The following is a 22,027-nucleotide window of genomic DNA, read 5'->3' as shown; positions in this document are numbered from 1 at the left end:
GAGCCACAGACCAGTGGAACAGATTAGAGACCCCAGAAATTAACCCAAACATATATGGTCAATTAATATTTGATAAAGGAGCCATGGACATACAATGGCAAAATGGCAGTCTCTTCAACAGATGGTGCTGGCAAAACTGGACAGCTACATGTAGGAGAATGAAACTGGACCATTGTCTAACCCCATATACAAAGGTAAACTCAAAATGGATCAAAGACCTGAATGTAAGTCACGAAACCATTAAACTCTTGGAAAAAAACATAGGCAAAAACCTCTTAGACATAAACATGAGTGATCTCTTCTTGAACATATCTCCCCGGGCAAGGAAAACAACAGCAAAAATGAGCAAGTGGGACTACATTAAGCTGAAAAGCTTCTGTACAGCGAAAGACACCATCAATAGAATAAAAAGGAACCCTACAGTATGGGAGAATATATTTGAAAATGACAGATCTGATAAAGGCTTGACGTCCAGAATATATAAAGAGCTCACACGCCTCAACAAACAAAAAACAAATAACCCAATTAAAAAATGGGCAGAGGAACTGAACAGACAGTTCTCCAAAAAAGAAATACAGATGGCCAAGAGACACATGAAAAGATGCTCCACATCGCTAATTATCAGAGAAATGCAAATTAAAACTACAATGAGGTATCACCTCACACCAGTAAGGATAGCTGCCATCCAAAAGACAAACAACAACAAATGTTGGCGAGGCTGTGGAGAAAGGGGAACCCTCCTACACTGCTGGTGGGAATGTAAATTAGTTCAACCATTGTGGAAAGCAGTATGGAGGTGCATCAAAATGCTCAAAACAGACCTACCATTTGACCCAGGAATTCCACTCCTAGGAATTTACCCTAAGAACGCAGCAATCAAGTTTGAGAAAGACAGATGCACTCCTATGTTTATCGCAGCACTATTTACAATAGCCAAGAATTGGAAGCAACCTAAATGTCCATCTGTAGATGAATGGATAAAGAAGATGTGGTACATATACACAATGGAATACTACTCAGCCATAAGAAGTGGAAAAATCCAACCATTTGCAGCAACATGGATGGAGCTGGAGAGTATTATGCTCAGTGAAATAAGCCAAGCGGAGAAAGAGAAATACCAAATGATTTCACTCATCTGAGGAGTATAGGAACAAAGGAAAAACTGAAGGAACAAAACAGCAGCAGAATTACAGAACCCAAAAATGGACTAACAGGTACCAAAGGGAAAGGAACTGGGGAGGATGGGTGGGCAGGGAGGGATAAGGGGGGGGAAGAAGAAGGGGGGTATTAAGATTAGCATGCATGGGGGGGAGGGAGAAAGGGGAGGGTGGGCTGCACAACACAGAGAGGACAAGTAGTGACTCTACCACATTTTGCTAAGCTGATGGACAGTAACCGTAATGTGGTTGTTAGGGGGGACCTGATATAGGGGAGAGCGTAGTAAACATAGTATTCTTCAGGTAAGTGTAGATTAAAAATTTAAAAAAAAAAGAAAGAAAGAAAGAAAAGGGGGATTACTCCTTAACAGGATAAAACTATTGGTAAATCAAAGATCAACGCATGCTTTAAATATCCTTAATGTTGATCACTTAAAGGGTGTCAGATGATCAGCTATGGAGGTACTCTTTTCTGATAATATTCCTTTCTCTTAATTAAAAAAAAAAAAAAAAAAAAAGCAGTTACTGTGTGCTGACCTCCAATGAGTTCTGCACAGTGGTATAGAGGGCATGTCAAAGTGTAGGCAAAGGGTCTGTTTGTTTCTATGCAGAAGATCAAGGCCTAGCTTGGCTACCCAGAAAATGAACTAAGATACGATATGAGGAGAGCTTCTGGCATCAGCACTCTCTGGAGGACTCGTGCCGGGGGATGATCATCAAAAAGCCTCCACAGGGATCCGGACGATGCTGCGGTTGTGGCTGCATCCAGCCCACCGTCTCCTGGACTTGCCATAAGAATGAGGAGGGAGATGTCTAGGCTGGCATGTGCATACAGTGAGACAACGAATTTGACTGGATCTGTACTGTTGGAACTCAACCAGGAGTTGGGAGGGGTGCAAGTTGTAGCACCCCAAAATCTCATGACTATAGACTATCTATGGTTAAAAGAACATATGGGATGTGAACAGATCCCAGAAATGGGCTGCTTTAATTTGTCTGATGGTTCAAGTACAGTTGGAAAATATCCATCATATCATAGATAAATTTTCACAAATGCCTAGGGTGCCTAAATGGTTTTCTTGGCTTCACTGGAGATGGCTGGTAATTATAGATTTGCTTTGTTTATGTCACCGTATTCCTATTATGTTAATATGTGTGTGCAAATTAGTTAGTAGTTTAAAACCTATACATACTTAAGGTACTATACAAGAAGATATGTCAAAGAAATAATCAATCCTCCCAAGTTTCCTTCATATGCTACATCTATAGCTTTTCTTCTTCCTTCCTAATTACAACCCTTAAATAGAATTCGTGCCTCATATCGAATTTACCGAGTATCATAATTCCTCCAGGTGGTAAAGATACCTCGAGACAAGTGCTGGGCATAGAAGCCACAGGGCATAAATCTGCAAAGAAGTAAAAAGCTAACCTTTGCAAACAATATGGCTTCTCTCTCACTTACCAACTTTACATTTCCCTGTATGGCCCCGGAAGATGACTGGTTAGCCAGAGACGGGTAAGATTCCTCAAGGGAGGAACAACCTAAGACAGGCACAGTCGCAGGGGGGCCATCAGGTGAGAATTTGGGGATCAACAGAGGTGAGGCTCAGAACCTCACCCCCCCTGCTTTGAGAGATCTTCTGCATCCGTGGATGTCTTGCTGCCCTTGTCTAGCCTGGATTAATACTTAGTCCATAGGCACACACCTGATCATCTGATCATCTACATTTGCCTTCTTACAGCACTAAACTATGTTTTCTACCTTTATCTTGCATCTACCTACCACTTCAGCATTTTATTAAAAATAAAAATAATAATAATAATAGGAGAAATGTGGGATCAACATATAAATCAAGTACAAAAATCAAATGAATATTCATATTTGACCTGATGGTTTATAGGTCATATTGCATGATCAAAACCGAAAGTTTCTGTGATGAATGCCCTTGTACTGTTCACCATGTAAGAATTTATTCACTCTGTAAGAATTCGTTCACCATGTAAGAACTTGTTCATTATGCTTCAGAAGATTGGAGACTGACGAGAATTAGGCTTGAGATGGATTAATGATTGTACATTGAGCATTGACCCCCCTATACTGAATTTTATTGTTGTTAACAACCATTTGATCAATAAATATGAGAGATGCCCTCTCAAAAAAAAATAAAAAAAATTAAAAAAAATAAAAATGCTAAAAATATGTCCATTGGTATTAGAAAAATAAAATCCACGAAAACTTGTTTTTATACATCTCCCTCAAATAGTCATGTGTAAATAATAACTAACATATACACATTATGTTTAGGAAGGTTAATTTGTAACTCTATTTTCAGAACCTAGACCACAATTTCTTTCTGAGACTGTAGCAGTGGCTGGCTCAAAGGAAAAGCTCCATGAATGCAGATCCTTATCTAAGTGAATTACGTATTTAATGTACCATCAATGCTTATAATGGTACCTGACTTTCAATAAACATCTGCTAAATCAATTAAGCAAAGGAATATATGAAGAACAATGTACAAAATGAGGCTGTTAGGGTTGGTCCTAATCCAATCTGGTGGCCTCATCAGAAGAAGCCATTAGGACACACAGAGGCAGGCCAGATGTGTGCAACAGAGGAAAGATCATGTGAGGACAGAGAGAAGGTGGCCATCTACAAGCTAAGGAGAGAGGCCTCAAGAGAAATCAAAACTGCTGATACCTTGATCTTGAATATCTAGCCTCCAGAATTATAAGAAAATTAATTTTAATTGTTTAAACCTCCTATTCTGTGGGATCTTATTATGGTAACCCTAGTGAATCAACATACAAAAATGTATTTAAAAGAATAAGACTTTGTAGTATTTATTTAAAATTAAAAGTTAAATCAATAAATCCACAGAAACTGACAATGGTGACAACACTGAATATTTACTGAAGACCTACAATGTGTCAGGACCATGCTAAGCACCACATTTTTAAAACCTAATTTCATCTTCACAGAAAAATCTTACAAAGTCTAGTGTCACTCCAAAAAATTAAAGCTTTGTTAACAGGAAATCTATATACTGTAGGAGCAAAAGATAAGCAGCTGACTTTGACTCTTCTTACACAGTACCAGAGTACTTTATACAAAATTGTCCATTAAAAGTTAAACATTTATTACCTTAACTATAAAAACATGTTTCTTTAAACCAGTAAGTGGAATTAGTACTTTAGTCTTTAAAAGAGGTTTAACTGCTTTCTCAGGAAGCTCCAATTCTGGCCTACAAGTTATTACATAATGACAAAGTGTCAGGTGCTATTCTAGATGTTTTCCATATATTAGCTTTTCACATATTAATCACAAAGATTAAGTTAGGTAGTTGTCAAAGGTCTTAAGACTGATATTCAACTGAGAAGTGTGCTCCAGATTACATGTTCTTAATATACTATACAGAATCATATTATTTCCCATAAAAATAAGATATGATAAAAGACTCAAAAGAGCAGAATCCAAAAACAATAGTTTTATTAGATAAAACCATTCATGTCACAGATCTTTCATTATATAAAAACATATTAAACATATACCTCTTCTGGAAACAGGAAACAAAAATAACAAGCTAAACAGAGTTTGCTCTCCTGTAATAGAACTTCTCAATCTACAAGAAATGCCTTTTTCAGATGAAGAAATCTATGCCAGATAAGCTAAATGACTCAGCACTTTGCTGACTCATGACATTTCTACATGCTGTTCCCTCTGACTTTTGACTCCCACCCAAGCCCACTTCTTCGTGTGACTAACTCCTTTACCTCTTAACTCAAATGTCACTCTCTCACAGCAAGGCTTTCCCATCTCCCCAATCTGAATTAGGCACATTCTTCCATTATTCTCTCTCACAGCATTCAGATCTTTACCTTTATAGTACTTATCATAATCTGAAAATATTTACTTGTTTAAAGTAAAATTTTTCATCTCCTCCACAAAACTACTACTTTCAGAAAGACAGAGACTATGTTATTGTATCTTATAAAAAGGGTAGCACAGCTCCTGGAACATAACAGATCCTGATTAAATATTCCATTAATAGATGAATCAATGAATCACTTTGTGTCTGATAAAATTAACTGTTATTATTTACTGAGCACTTACTATATACCGGAACTGCTCCAAATGCTTTATATATAGTCTCACATTTAATTCTTACAGTATATAAATGTTTTTGTTATCTTCATTTAACAGATTAGAAAGTGAGGGAGATTAAATAATTTGAAGTCACAGCAAGACAGTAAGAGTAAGAATTCAACTGTAAGCCATCTGACTCTCACTCTTAAATACTATGGTAAAGCTGCCACAGCATACCAAAGTTACTTTTACAATGAGAATTCTCTTTGTAGAAATTGATTGGTGGGACCTATGTGGGAGTGTATTTTTAACTTGACCAGAAAAAGCATTACACAAGGAATAAAAAGTTCATTAACCATTATCAAACTTTCTTCAGATAGTCTCAGAGAACATAATCATAAAGATATCTCAAATGTGGGACACTCCCTACATGTGCACCTACCTAATTTATCTACCACATACTAATTAATTTTGAAAGGCTATGAAGAAGCACCTGGACTTTTCCTTTTCAATATCACCCTTTTTTTTAAAGAGTCCTTGCCTCAGGTGACAGAACAAAGAATTAACGCCAAAACAAACATGCCACAGGCTATTTGGTCAGTATTAAGGGAATATGAAAATATTTTTCATTTTTAAAAACATGTGACTTTGTTTCTGCATTTTTGTGGCCAAAATGAAATCCGCATGGAAAACTAACAACAAATAATAACATCCTTCTGTTACTATACATTTTCTTTTGTTTCCCTTTCCTTTAACACCATGAATTTTAACTACCAACTTAATCTAACACAGAACAATGACTACCCTTGCCACAAAAACAGGACAGGTCAAGGTCTGTCATATTTCCTTCCAAAAAATACAACTCCAAATTCCAGTCCCTCTTCCATAACTATACTGAATCATAAGTATGAGAAAACAATGCATCTGTTTCAAATATATGTAATATGAATCTATACATCAAATAGGTAATAATAATGGTTAACACTTAGCACTATAAACAGACTTATATATTTTGTTAATTCACTTAATCCCACAACAACCCCAATGACATAGGTATTATTACCTGTATTCTACAGGCTGGAACTCAAAAGACATTAAGAAACCTGCTTGTATTCACCACAATCTTGAGTTAGACCACGGCAGAGCTAGGATTCAACTACTTTATATTTTCCCTATCTTACAGGAACTTTCATAACTCAACTGTCATGTACTGTAATCTCTCACCCTCCCCACTACAGCATTCTACTAGCTGAAGCCTCACTACTTTCACTGATTAAAAACAAAACCTCATTACTTTCCAAGGCAGCCTGTTGCTCAAACCTACTCCAAATTAACTTCTTGATTCCTTCGACCCTACCTCAGATGGCATCATTTCAAGTCCCTGAGCATTCCTCCCTTGAGTACCCAACTCTATCAATGTGCCTTTTAAAACAGGGCAACAGGGCTTCCAGAATGAATTAAATATTCTAGGCATGGCCCAATCATCTTAAAATAAAGAAAACCTATCTCTTATCATCTTAAAAACTATATAAAGGCAGTCCAAAGTTTACTATTTTGGGCAACCATATCACCAATGACTTTTTGCCTGATTAACATTTAAGGAAAATTATTCTTTAATTAATAATTACTGATAAGCAATCTATTCCCTGAATTCATCACATACAAATACAGATCACTATTCTGGTTCAATTACACTTCTACCTAGCCAAAGACCTTCCCAATTTCTGGATTTTGGCTCATCACTTAAAACCATTCCCATCATTTCAGTTTTAACTCATTTGTAAAATTATTCAACATGCCACCACTGCCCCCATATAAGGCAATGATAAAATGTTTAATAGGAGAGGACAAAACCCTAAAACCTGTCCTTGGGGAATTTCTGTCCACCTTCATTAGCCTCCTTAGAATAAAGCTATTACATTAGTTATAAAGCTGTCTTTCCACATCCTTACTTGTTGTTACTCCATATCATCCCAAGTATGTCAGACCCTTTCAAATACCTTATTGGTGTATCTCACACCTACTGCACTACCCTGATCTACAAGTTCAATAAACCTATCAAAGAAAGAGGGAATGAAAGAGAAGAAAACAACAAAGGTTAGTCTGTCATGACTTGTTCTTAGAGAAACCCATGTTGACACACAGTGATCACTGCTCTTCTTGGTGTTCCATCAAGAAGAATAAAAACACTGTTGATGAAAAACAGAATTTGATTCTATAATTTAACTACAAGGACAAAAACAGATGGTTTTATACTTAGGTGGTAAAAATATGGATATTCTTACAGATTCTCCTTTAATAACATAAATGAAATAGTCACTGCAAACATTTATAATATTTCCAATTGGTGCCACAATGGCCTGCAAAGACAAATTTCATAATTACTTTCAGTTATTAAAATGTCTTTGTTGGGTTTCTCATATGTTTAAATGAATCTCAGTTCATTAACTGCGGGAATCCAAGTTAGCTGTATTCTGAATCTCAGTGTTTCAGGGCTGGAAGAGACCTGATGTTTGTAATACAACTGCCTTCTTTTGTAGATGAAGACACTGAGGCTCTCAAGAGATTGAATGACTTGCCCATAAAGCTGATTCTGACACAGGCATAGAAATTACATCTACTTAGGGACTACTGATAATGTTTCACAAAACCATGCTGTCAAAAAAAAAGTAACGGAAAGAACAACACAAATATTTTCTTACCAGTTGGACTTCACCAAAAGCACCTCTTCCAATAACTTTTACAACATCGTAGTCTTCTGCCTTCATCTGTAGACCTCTGATTTTTTTTACTATTTTCTCATCTATAATAAAAAGTTTACCATATTTGTAATAACAATCATCATATTAATGAGCAGTATTTTAATATAAAATAGACTTTGCGAAGAAATTTTTATTTCAAGACACTAGGATTAGTTTTCAGCTACATCTGTCAGCTTTTAAAGTTGCTGTTTAAAATCTAAGGTACACATTAACTTTTTACATCAAAGAATCGAAACTATGGCTTATTAACACATAAAAACAAACACTACTGACTACCAAAAAATAGCATTTAAGATACTCTGTTTCTGACTCTGCTGACTGGCTAACTAGATGACAGCTGAAACAGAGGTGACCCTAGCAAATCCTGGAGTGCATTCTCAATCACGGCAAAAAGCTGCTATGAAATTACCTGCAAGACTAAAATCTTAGCAATGAATTTTGGTAGCCTACTTTTTAGAAGAACAGTAATCAACTATTTGTAGATATGGTAACTAAAGACAAAGTTTTTTAATTAGGAAAATAACCCTGTCTCTGACAATTCCAAATTAAAGAGCTTAGTGTAGTGATATAAAGTATATACTAATTATTTTGAGAATTTTTTAATTCAATTTCATTTACTACTTCATTGTGACATCAATATGGCAAGTATCAAGAGTTACCACATATATGGCAATAATTGTCATCACATTATTTTTCATTAACTAGCCTAAAATGTCTATATTTACACCAACATAAAGCTCATTAAGTCTTCTGGGTGATGTAAAAGCAAAGTCTTAAAGTTATTAACATTAATTTAAGTCTTTTCTTGGAATTGCCATAAATAACCTACCCTGAAACCACTAGTCTTAAGAATTTGTACAAAATATTTAACTTTACCTAACTTCACATGCTGCAATTGCTTCTGTAAGTTTGCTTTGAAAACAAAGAATATTAGGATTTAAAGAAATCAAATGGCAAACTAAAAAATACTTATGTTAATAAGTTAGTAAGTTTATAGACTACAATAGAAATCAAACATAAATCTTTTACTGAAAGTATACTTATGTCATCAAATATTAAGTTTACACATACTTACATCTATTTAAGAAATTATCTATATTCTTATTTTTCCTCAAAGCAGGAAAATCCAAATCAAGAACCAAGGAATTTAAGCCATCCTGTTAAACAAAATATAAAAAGAAGAAAAAGAAAGTTAATAATTCCCAGGCATTAAAGACAAAAAAAGTCTTTAAATTTTATCATATATTGTTCTCACTGAAAAAATGTCAAACCACTTTGTTATAAAATTGCCCAATGGCTCCATATCCAACAGCTTTAACTGGTTTACTAACTTCTACCAGAAAATGTAAGGATTCACCCTATCATGTTATCCTTTGTTCTTTTAGCCAACAAAAAGAATGTAATTTTAAAATATGCATCCACTATTATTTTTGTAGTCAGATGTCTTTTCTCTCCTCAAATGCCCAGTAAAATTTCAAAAGCTTTTGACTTTAAGAAATACACCCAGACTAAGGAAGTTCCCATTCTTGCAACAAGCATTAATTTTGTGCCTAGTGCATACAAAGAACAGAAAATCTCAAAATAAGTAAGATACTATCCTTACCCTCAGAGAACTCAGCCTCAAAACTAAGTATCTCCTAAAAACATGAAAACAGTATGCTACACTGTTCAGATTTCTATATAAGTTTCTCCCTATGCACTAGGTAAAACCTCAACCCAGACGGGAGAATTCTTCACTCTGAGAAAGAATTTTCATGCAGGTCAGACAATGTAGGTAAGGAAGAATTCATTAAAGCAAGAGAGAATAGTAGTGAATGGCAGCAGACATGCAGGGAGGAGAGAACAAGAAGAGCAGAGGGAGTAAAGGGAAGCTCACTGAACTCCTGCTCGGCTTAAGGCAAAATCCCATGACAACTCCTAAAGCCAGCATCACCTGGCGTCCAGTGTCCACTTGAATCTGCACAGCATGGGATCTAAGCCCCTACCACCCGGGGATTTGGGGGAGCGCTGAGCACTGGAGTGAGTTTATGTTCGGAAAACTACTTCCCTACTGGTCTGAAACAAAACAGGGAGACAAAAGGATTGTGTTAAGACTAGAAAGCTGAATCAAATATCAAAATGACAAAGACATTTACCACCAGAGGTGGTGGTTGGAGAGTTCTTGTCTTTATCATGGAAAAGAGTTCAGGGACAAGTGCAATTGGCCTATGCAACAAGAAAATTTATTTGATGTATGACAATACACACTCAGACCAGAATGTGGGCAACCTCAGAGAGGGGGGCACACTTAAGGATTTAGGGTTGGGGCTTTATGGGGCCTTTTGGGTAGGGGTCAGCATAAGGCATGATGTATACAGCTTATTCATAATTTCTTTAAAGTTCTGTCTTGAGAATAGGGTTGTTTAAGTGACTGTGTTGGTCCAGATCTCGGCATTCTTAATCCACATAGGTTCATTTACACTTTGGAGGTCTCTCTCCTATCCTGGTTACAAAGTTACTTAATTGATTAAGGGGCTGGTAGGATTTTAAGTTAAAGAATAAGATGGGTCTTTTTCATAGGCTAAGTATGAAGGGTCCCCACCAGTAAGATGGCAAACTTTCAGCTTCTCTTCGGGGTCCTCAGTTCCCGCCGGCGCCACCTGAAGCCCAATCACCTCTCGCCCCCCTCCCAATCCCAGCACCTAGCCAACAGCCACCAGCCCCGTAGAAGTGACACCTCAATCAATTCATGCCCCCTCCTATATAACCCAGCACCTTTCCCTAATAAAGCGGAACTCTCAGGTGAATTGCTGCTATGTGTCGCTCCTTTCCTTTCATTGGTGCCAAAACCCGGGAGACGGGACACCCCAACTGGGCCCCGTCTTCCCCCGACACCAGCAGCAGCTTGCCCTCGTCCTCTTTTTCCGGCGCTGGCTCATCACACTCACCACTCCTCTCTGGCCTTTAGGTAAGTTTTCCCCCCGGAGTGGGCCACTCTTCCCCGAGCTATTGCAGTGCCATTGACCGTGATCGTCCGGCAAGGCCCTGACACTCGGGGATGAGGAGGGAACGCTCCCCGCCTCAGGCCTTCACGGCTGCGGCGGACCCTCAGGCCCCTCCTCCAAAAGCCATAAATCCCCGCCTCAAGCCTTTACGGCTGCGGCAGACGCTCAAACCCCTCCTCCGACAGTCATAAATCCCCGCCTCAGGCCTTCACGGCTGCGGCTGACTCTCAGGCACCCCCCTCCAACAGCCATAAACAAGGTGACTCCTTTGTGGATGAGAACGCTCCCTTTTCCCCCCCCTCCTCCTTCTGCTCCGTCCGCCGAAAATGCCTAGCGCTAGGTACCTCGTGACTCCGGCACTCTGCCTTCTTAGGGAAGTCTGGGTGACGACCCACACTTCCCAAGAAATTCCGACTCGTATACGAGTTCCCGCAGACCACCAAGGATCATCGGGGACGCCTTTTGTCTCCTTGTGATCTGCTTCCAGTCCGAGGATCTCCGTTCGTCTTCCCGTTTGTCTCCTTCTCTGTCCTTTAGCCATGGGAGCCTCCTCATCCCTCCCTGAAAGTTCACCTCTTGAATGCCTGCTTAAGCATCTGGCTACCCTCTCCCTGACGCCTGATATAAAACCAAAACTTCTCCGTAAATATTGCTCCCAAGATTGGCCGACATACCCCCCTAGACAATAACAAGCAATGGCCCGCAGGGGGAACTCTTGATCCTAACATCACTCGCGATCTTTTTAACTACTGCCAGCGCCTGAAAAAATGGAAGGAGATTCCCTATATCGAAGCTTTCTGCCTCCTCCTCTCCCCGCCCCCTCCCAAGTTCTCCTAGCCTGCAAGCCGCCGCTCCGCAGAAGCCTCCTGTTCACTCCCTTCCCCTTCTTCTCCTACAACAGCCCTTCTCCCTTCCTCCCCAACCATCTCCTCCCCCATCTCACCTCCTCCACCTTCATTCCCTGCAGATTAAGCCTGAGCCTTTCAGCCCCCCTTTAACTAGGTCCCAGGGGCCTCCTCCGTCTTTGCCCTCATCACCTGTTTCTCCCCTGATAGGGACCGCCTTTGTCTTCTCACATGTTTGTAGAGAGAATGGGAAAGCACCTCCCCCCATGTCTGAACGCAGCATGGGAAAGCACAAGCTAGAGAACAACCGGTGCAGTCCTTAGAAGTTATCTGTCCACAAAAACATATCTTGCCAAGACTCCTCACTCTGAAAATAGGGAGACCTTGAAGATGTGTAGAAACACCGCCCCTGCTTCTAGCTATGCCCTTCCCCCACTTGCCGATGTGGCAGGAATAGAAAACAACGCATTCCATAAGCAATTAACTGGAGCCCTGCTGTAGCTCAGTAGAGCATGGGACTCTTAACCTCAGAGTCATGAGTTCAAGCCCAACTAAAGCAGCAGAGGCAAGCAGCTGGGCTGCTAGCTGGCGACATGTGGGTCCGATTCTATCTTTCTTTATTTTCTTTGCCCCCCTTCTGCACTTCAGGACCTGCTCGACTAGGCACGGCTAGACCGCGTCACTCCCCCACAGACTGAGCCAGAACCCTTCAGTCGCCCTCAGACTCAGTCCCGAGAGCCTCCCAAAATTATCGCCCCCCCTCCGGGAGGTAGCAGGATCTGAAGGCATCGTGCGCGTTCACGTCCCTTTCTCCTTAAGAGATTTAGCCTAACTAGAGAAATGCCTAAGTTCCTTTTCCACTGATCCCATGACATACATCAGGGAGTTTCGATAGACCCTCCAGTCTTACAGCCTCACACATCATGACATTTTCATGCTCCTGGCCAATACTTTCCTCCCTGAAGAGCGTAGACGAGTTTAGGACTTCGCCCAAATGCAGGCTACTGAAACCCACAGGACTGACCCCACCTATCCCCCTAGCCCCACTGCTGTCCCCGAACAAGACCCACACTGAAATTATAACACCGCCATGAGTCTCCGCTCTCGAGATATTTTTGCCTCCTGCTTAATAGCAGGTCTGAAAAAGGGCAGCTTGTAAAGTAGTCAATTTTCAAAAGCTCCAAGACATAATTCAAAAGAGCGATGAAATCCCCTCTGAGTTCTTAGACAGACTCACTCAAGCCCTATTACAGTATACCAGCCTGGACCCAGAAACACCTGAAGGAAGACATGTCCTTATGACATACTTCCTAGCTCAAGGCTACCCCGACATTAAAGCTAAACTCAAAAAGTTAGAACAGGGCCCCGCTACCCCACAGACTGAGATCCTAACAGTGGCCTTTAAAGTCTTCCATAAGCGGGAGGAGGAGAAAGAATGCCGTAAACAAAAGGCTGATCAGGCCAATTTCCAGATGTTGGCCCAGCTGATAAAACCACAACCTGGGCGCCCCTCTACAAACAAGCCCCCCCAAGAGCTTGTTTCAAGTGCAGAAAAGAGGGACATTGGTCAAGGGCATGCCCCTCCCCCAGATCTCCTACCACCCCATGCCCCAGATGCCACAAAAAGGGCCACTGGGGGTCTGATTGCCCAACCACCCGAAGGGGAGGCTGGACGAACAACCCCCATCCTAAGCCCGCCGTAGTGGGGCTGGCAGAAGAAGATTGATGGGGCCCGGGGGCTTCTTGCCCGACCATTTCCATCACCAAACAGGAGCCCAGGGTTATTTTAACAGTAGACGGTCACCCCATCTCCTTCCTCCTAGATACAGGAGCCAACTTCTCAGTCTTGTGAGAATACCGGGGCCCTACCACACCAGCCATTACTCCTATAGTCAGAGTAGGAGGTAAACAGATTTTCCCATTAAACCCCCCACCCACCCTTTTATGCACAATCCAAGACAATCCCATACCTTTCTCCCACTCCTTCCTGGTTATGCCCCAGTGTCCCATCCCTTTACTAGGACGAGACATCCTTTCCCTCCTCCACGTTTCCATAACTATATCCACTCCCACAGCCCCCAGTACTCCCTTTCTGATGGCCCTCATAGCCGACGACCCCCCTCTACCCAATGAAAGCTCCGGTTCTGCCCTCATACACCCTGTAAATCCCAAAGTTTGGGACATTACAAGCCCCTCCGTGGCCCTATGTCCCCCTGCCTCTATCAAATTATGTGACCCCTCTCAGTATATCTGTCAGGCCCAATACCCCCTAACCACTTCAGCCCTCATAGGCCTCCAACCCATCATTCAAGCAGACCCACTCACTCCCCATTTAATACCCCCATATTAGCTGTTAAAAAAACCAACGGATCTTGCCGCCTTGTCCAAGACCGTCGCCCCATCAACATAGCCATTGTCCCTATCCATCCCTTAGTTCCAAATCCATACAGCCTCAGCATCCCACTTCTCAGTCCTAGATCTCAAAGACCCGTTCTTCTATCCCTCTAGACCCCTGCTCCCAAGATTTTTTCATCTTCACCTGGACGGACCCATACACAAGACATTCTGAACAACTCACCTGGACAGTTTTGCCACAAAGCTTCTGAGATAGTCCCCATATTTTTAGACAGGTCCTAGCTCAGGACCTCAAACAGTTTCATCACGATCACTCCAAGTCCACCTTATTATAATACATGGACAATCTTCTACTCTGCAGTCTCTCGTGAGAACAGTCTCAACTTGACACTGCCTCCCTACTTAACCTTCTAGCGTCCAGAAGTTACCGAGTATCCCCCGTCAAAGCTCAAATCTCTTCCCCTCCTGTCACTTACCTCAGATTCCTTCTATCTCAACAAAGAAAGTCCATTACCTTAGACAGAAAATGGCTCCTCTCTGACCTGCCCATTCCCAAAACCAACACAGAAATCCTTTCCTTTCTAAGCCTGGCTAGATATTTTAGACCATAAATCCCTAACTTCTCCCTGCTCCCTGTTGGCAAAACCCCTATACGACCTCAGCAAGAGCCCCCCTAAAAAACCTTTATCCTCCTCACCCCAACACTCCTTCATTAAGCTCCGTCAAGCCCTTGTGGAAGCCCCAGCTCTCCATCTTCCTGATTTGTCGAAGCCCTTCTCATTATACATTCATGAGAGGTCCAGTCAAGCTCTAGGAGTCCTAGGCCAATATTATGGCCCATCCTTTGCCCCTGTAGCTTATCTCTCCAAGCAATTAGACCCCACAGTTCGGGGATGGGCCCCCTGCCTACGGGCATTAGCCTCTGGGCAGCTCTTGCAGAAGGCAGCTCATAAACTGACATTCAGGGCGCCCCTTACCATTCTGTCCCCACATCACCTAAAAGATCTCTTAACCTACAAAAGTTTATAAACTCTCCCTCCCTCCAGACTCCTGACCTTATTGTCCTCTTTCCTCCAAAATCCCATTCACCCCCTTTGCCATCCATACCCAAATCATGACTTTTTCCTCCTTTACTGCTCTCTCGCTTTTTTTCCTCATTCCTATTGTCTTCCCCGCCACCCCAGCCTCCTTTGTATGGCGATTCAAAGTCAGACAGACTTACACACAGCATCAAACAAAAATTACCGCCCTCATTGCCACATCAGACTGCCCTCTGAAAAGCTGCTCCAAGCCTTTATACCTCCACTTTCCTCCCTCCACTGAAGTGTTCACTAGCAGCTACCCTTATTCTCCCTACCTCTGCTTCCTCTATGACCAAAAACAAGCCTATTGCAGGCGATGGCCAGATATCTACAGGAGATGTCCCTACTGGTCTTGCACCATTCACTACATAGGTAACTTCCAGTACCCGCAGTATTACTCCTCCAACCGTTTCATGAAATATCCCAACGGCTCATTCTCCTTATCAATCCCAGATCCCTGGGACTCTCGATGGGCTGCCAGAGTCACAGCCTCAGTTTACTACGGGGGGTCCTCGACCCCCACAGTACCCTTCATATCTCTCGAAAGTATGTTCCCTCTCATTCCCAGATCTCTCAAGTTGCATCAGATGGCAGACATTCCGAAAAAGTCATTATCCAAACTCTTGATGGTGCCTCTTCATCTTCTTGTCCCCGCCCCTCTTCCCATTTCTCCTACTCTTCATTACAGCTCATTCAGGACACCACCATCTTTCTCAACCACACCCTTAACACCACCAATTGTTTCTTGTGCGCATCACTACAGCGCCCACTGCTGGCCGCCATGCCCCTTAATATTTCCAACTACTCCTTCCATGCAGAAAGACAACCCCTCTGCCCCCTGGCAGACATACCCCTATGGGAACCAGAATACGCAGATAATCTCACCATCCACCACTGTGTAGGCCCAACTCCACCGCCCTCCAGCGCACTTCACTGCCTCTCTATCTACACCCCTACCTCCAGCTCTAAGACTTTTACGCAACCAGGACACTTCTTTTAGTGTAATAGCAGTCTTTTCAACTCACTGCCTCTCAACTCCGATACACCCTGCATTCTCGTCACCCTAATCCCACAGTTAACACTTTACAGCATGGCAGAATTCCTTGAGCTCCAACCTCCCTTGCCCTCGCGCACAAAAAGGGCTGCTTTCCTTCCCATCATGGTCAGTATCTCTTGGACCACCTCAGCCCTTGGGGCAGGGTTTTCGGGAGAAGCCTTGGGTCACTCTCTATAGGCAGTTAGAGATCTCAACGCCAAACTTGAGGGAGCCCTGACATCCACTGCCGATTCTCTAGCCTCTCTCCAAAGACAGGTCACTTCACTAGCTAAAGTCACCCTTCAAAACCGGCGGGCCCAAGATCTGCTTACAGCCGAGAAGGGCGGCACCTGCGTCTTCCTCTGGGAAGAGTGCTGCTATTACATCAACGAATCTGGCATTGTAGAAACTGACATTACCAAACTCACCGACCTTGCCTCCAGTCTCCACTCTGCTTCCAATTCCAACCCATTCTCGTCAATACTAACAAACCTCCTCCTCACCTGGCTCTGGCCCATTGCAGGCCCCATAATAATCATTCTTCTCGCCTGTCTCTTCTTACCCTGTATAATAAAGTTCATCAAATCCCAAGTCGGAAAAATCTCTAATCAAGCTTTCAACCAGCTTTTACTCAGGAACTACCAGCTTCTGGCCACAGAAGAGCCCTCACCCTCACGTGACCTCCTTACCACACGCTGAGATGGACCCCTCTCTCCACTGGAAACTGTTCCTGGAAACAATAGCCACAGACGCCTGGCTCCTGACACCCATATCCTCTTGGCCAACCTATGGTTACAGGGAACCTTCATTGATTTCCAAACCTGAAGAAGTCCACATCTACTCGTCCTTACTGCGGGGAGTCCTATCAACCCTTTCCTCCCAATCCTCAAGCCCTCACTCCCTTCTCCGCCCCTGTTCAGCAGGAAGCAGCCAGAGAGAAAGCAACGTCCACAAACCCATAGAGGAGAAAGGGGGGAATGAAGGGTCCCCACCAGTAAGATGGCAAACTTTCAGCTTCTCTTCGGGGTCCTCAGTTCCCGCCAGCGCCACCTGAAGCCCAATCACCTCTCGCCCCCCTCCCAATCCCAGCACCTAGCCAACAGCCACCAGCCCCGTAGAAGTGACACCTCAATCAATTCATGCCCCCTCCTATATAACCCAGCACCTTTCCCTAATAAAGCGGAACTCTCCGGTGAATTGCTGCTATGTGTCGCTCCTTTCCTTTCAAAGTAGATTTTACAATGTCATGACCCTTGTCCCATGTGCTTACCCTACCTCAAAGAAGTGTGAGACAAAAAAGCCCAAGGCCAAGTCCTGGGGTACACCAATATTAAGACATTGGGGCGAACAGGGAAGTAAGAAGGAACTAGAAAAGGAGGAGGAAAGTCAAGACTGCTGTGCTATCTTGGAAGCCAGGTGAAGAGCACAGCAAAAAGGGAAGAGTGATCCACAATGTCAATATGACTGGTAAGTCAAGTAATTCAAGACCGAGAATTTAATTTAGCAACTTGGAGGTCATCAACTACTTTTTTGAGGGCTATTTATATTATAAATTTGTTATTTCCAAATCACTGTTTGCCACCTTTTTAGTAGTTCCATTTTACTATAATTGCTTCACTTTTATTTAAAAACAGAACAAAAGCAAACCCTTCTTTAAGATGTTACTCTGAGTTCACATTCATAGACCCTAAATAATATCTAGCATTTAACTTGTCTGTAAATTATGTAATATACTGTACTTTACAGTCTATGTACCAAAGCCTCTAACTAAATTATACAGGTCAATACAGTATTTATTATTAATAATAGGAACTTTTCTTGACTATTCTGTGCTATATACTGTACAAAAGCATTTTACATGCAGTCAACATTTTAATCCTCATGACAATGTTAAAAACTAGGTACTATTACTATACCCACATCAGTAGGTATAGCAACTGAAGTATGGAGAGGTTAAAAAACTAGTCCAAGCCAACAGTTTAAGTGATAGAATTTTATGGTAGATTTATACTTTAAATATTACTGAACTTAATGTTAACAAAGTTATTCCTCTAATAGAACACTGAACAACATCCAGGTTTTTAAATTAAGACAACAAAAGAACAGGAAACATATTTCTGTTTATCTGCTGAGCAGATAAATGACCAAGAAATGTTATTTAAATGAATTTGTACATTTCCTCCTGTTATTACAACTCTAAATACACAAAACTAAAAGTAGTGGGACCAAACAAATCCATCATTAGCAAATAAATTCTTAAGTCACTCTTTCTGCATATAGAAAACTTGTTAGTCTTTGATATATTTGATATTATTTTACAGTACAGTTTGTCTTTCACCTCATAAAATATAATATTAACTCTTCTGCTATCCATTTATCAATTACCACCTGAATAAAACCTTAATGCTTATTTTAAAATATAGCTTTCTAAGTACATTAAGTTAAGACCTGTCAGGCAAAAAATGACAAAACTAAATTTATCCTTTAACAAAAAAGAATCTTTACTTAAAGAAAAAGTTACCTAGGAAAACAGGAAATAAGTCTTGGGTAAAAGTGTCTCACACACATACTTTATGAACATATAGTTTAATTTTTTAATAAACTTGAGCAGGTAATTTAATGAGGCATAGAACAGTTTTCCTCTTTGCTTATATAAATACATAAATATTCAGCTACCTACAGCTATATTAAAATCAGTTCTTAAAGCTCCCTAATGCCTCAAAACAATAAAGATGATACATTAATGAAGTAATTGGTGTCTAACAGAATAACATTCATCTTTAAAACTACCACCTAAAGGGTAGTTGTATCAAAAACTTGCTTAAAAGCTGAACTCTGAATTGTGGGGGAAAGGAAACCTCCTTGAACAATGAACAAAGTTCCCACAGATCTTAAGCCTTTTTTAAGTTCTCTGTATCTGAACAGGCTCCCAATTTCTAGCATCCTCATTTGTAAAACTGAATAATAATCTATTATATCATTTTGGGGAGCTGTTGTCACTTATAAAGTTGACTGTTTAAATATTTCTGCAAGGTATGGAGTAGGGTGAGGCACTTTCCTCAGGGCAGCATGGGTGTTATTCTGACTTTTTCTTTTGCCTCAAGCTCTAAAAGGGCTTGGCAAAAGTAAGACAGGGTCAGAATTATTAATTTCCCTTTTCTGCCTCACACACCAACATGGCTCAGTATGGCACTCTTCCAGATTGTTAGTTAAAATTTTGGTTTTTATATTCTGTTCATCAAATATTTTTGCATTTTTTCCCATACTGTGAGAAAATATTATTTATCTTGATTTTTTGGAATCCCCTTAAGTTTTGTGTCCAAAGCAAGTGCTTCACTAGCCTGACTCTAGCCCCAGTCATCGTCCTAAGAAGAAACCAAAATCTCTACAGTTGGATAGTCATTAACTAGTATATTTTAATTTTAGAAGAATTAATTAACATAATTAATATGTTCGACCAAACTTGATTTGGTCGAAGTTTTAGGAGAATTGGTCGAAAGAAGTGTAAAGTTGGTGAACAGTACTAATGGTGATGGTGCTGCTATGCTGACAAAGCATGCTTACAGAGTGCTTGCATACCAGACACAAACACCTAGTAACATCACATCATCTAATTCTTTTAATTTTTCAGACTGCAGGAATAGGTGTTATTATCATCATTTTTTAACTGAAGAAATTAAGCTTGGAGAACTTAATTTTCCAGAACTGCACAGCTAGGAAGTAGGTAGATAGGGACTAACCCAAAGCTACTTTAAGTAATTATTGGTATTTTTAGTATTTGAACTAGGTTCTACATTTTTTCTTCTAATATTAAGTCAATGGGAGATATGAACTAAAGTATTGTTCATAATGTATATTGTTCAGAGACATACATAAAATTAAGATCAAATTATACATTTGTATTACTGGACTTTGGTTTACAAAATAATAATTGGATCTTTTCCTCTAAAAACAAAGATTTTCCTCCTCAAGGAATCTAAAGTATTTTCTACTCCCTATAGAATAAAACAGAAAATCAGCACCTTCCCATTATAAAAGATCAGAGAAATTACAGTATCATCCTGTCTGAAACCTGTTCTTAATTCAACACTGGTATTTAATTGAAAAAATCACTGACAGAAAAATTAGAGTTGGCATTCTAATACTCACTAGAGACAAATCAGACTTTTAAAAAATGTTTTCCATATTTTTAACTCACAATATTAAATATCATAGGCAGACTTTGGGGCAAGAAAAAAAAGAGAAACCAAAAAACCAAGAAAACACTGCTCATTCAGGATATAATAAATTAAGAGACAAGGAAAACACACACGTGCCAAAAAATACTGGTTAAATTAGTTTTCCTGTTCTGTGCTCACAGTATATGGGAAAAGCAAATTAGTAAAATGATACTGTCAGGTAGAAAGGTGGACTTGAGCAGCTGGGGAAAGAGGAAGGTAAGTATAGGGAAAATGGTAATTTCATGGCCAGGATTCTCACATGATTATAGTATCACCCATCTATACTTCTAAACATGCGATGAGATAATATTTAGCCTGCTTCCTAGGTAAGGATGATCCTTATTTGTGTCCAAAGTGCTGGGAGGGAAGGGGTAATGTAGAGTCATACAACCTTATACTATGTATCCCATCTTTCAGGTAAAGAAAAATATGTTTCTTATAACTCTTAAAACCAATTCAGCAACTGTAAATGAGAAGTGGACAACCGCAAGGCTGAGTAAATCTGAGATGGAAGTAAAGTTATTTCATACACAAAACTATCCTTCCCTATTATTAGAATTTGATGTCATAGTTCTTTTTAATATTTTTTTATAACTACAGAGATTTAAATCCTTCATTTTATATCCCACCTAAAAACAATCCCTGGAAATATTCCAATACCACATTATGCTCACAGATACCCTCAAGTTTTTTAAATCGAATGGTATTCAAATCTAAACAATGAAGTTAAGGGACAACCACATACTATACAAACCAGGTTCACATGAAAATCAAGGGGCAAAAGCATATATGAACTCAACATTTATTGTGCACCTACTTTGTGGCAAAGAAAGTCACTTTCTCACTTAATTCTCATGAAAACCCCACTGGAAAAGGAATGTGGGAAATGGAGAGGTGTTTGCAGACAGAGCCATTTAGGTGTATAACAGAAACAGAAGTTCTAACCAGAAGCAGCTCCTTCTGCGGCCTGTATAACTACCAGAAACAGTGAAAGAACACTTTAGCAAAATGTAAATAGTTATTTGTTTTAAAAGTACATGTTCTTTCCTCTCCTAACTACATATGTTAACTATCCAGACTCAGTGACCCACCTATTTCTAATGAAAAAATAAAATATTCTTCTCAATAGAAACTACAGAAGCAAGATACACTTCATCCTTACCTAGGAAGCAATATTTTTTCTAAGCAATTTTTTTCATAATACTTTTTAGATTTAGAAAAAGTATTAAAATCTTTTAAGTATCTGTCCCATCTCTCTTCTGTATATGTACTCCTCTCTAAATAAAAGATGATTGAACAAGTCTTGATAAGGAAATCTAATCCACTATTGTTTGGTATTTTACATTTTGGTAGTCCATAATTTTTACTTGGCAGAGAAAAGCTAAAACAATTTGAAAACTAATAGTATAGGCAAATCTGAAGCTTCTAAAGTTGATTACCAGCTATTATTCTCCTCTACATATTGCTCAATTTCTGGCAATAACAGCACAACAAGGAAG

At 40.3% G+C, this 22,027-nt stretch overlaps 1 protein-coding gene across 10 annotated transcripts in view; it reads right to left on the bottom strand.

The window, feature by feature from the left end:
- The window catches only part of ROCK2 (Rho associated coiled-coil containing protein kinase 2), a 171,186-nt gene that overhangs the window by 92,603 nt on the left and 56,556 nt on the right, over nt 1–22,027 (bottom strand). For all 10 annotated transcript variants that reach the window (XR_012122700.1, XR_012122701.1, XR_012122699.1 and 7 more), the window contains exons 2-3: nt 9,082–9,163; nt 7,947–8,047 (exon numbers count right to left, since the gene is read on the bottom strand). Coding sequence is in view for 7 of the 10 variants with exons in the window: in XM_073216509.1 (XP_073072610.1) it covers nt 7,947–8,047; nt 9,082–9,163 (183 nt within the window). In the remaining 3 variants the exon portion in view is untranslated. The remainder of the gene's footprint in view (nt 1–7,946; nt 8,048–9,081; nt 9,164–22,027) is intronic.

Source organism: Manis javanica, chromosome 1, assembly GCF_040802235.1.
Source record: "Manis javanica isolate MJ-LG chromosome 1, MJ_LKY, whole genome shotgun sequence".
Lineage (NCBI taxonomy): Eukaryota > Metazoa > Chordata > Mammalia > Pholidota > Manidae > Manis > Manis javanica.
Note: the sequence above shows the minus strand (reverse complement) of the source record. Positions and strands in the feature narration are given on the sequence as shown.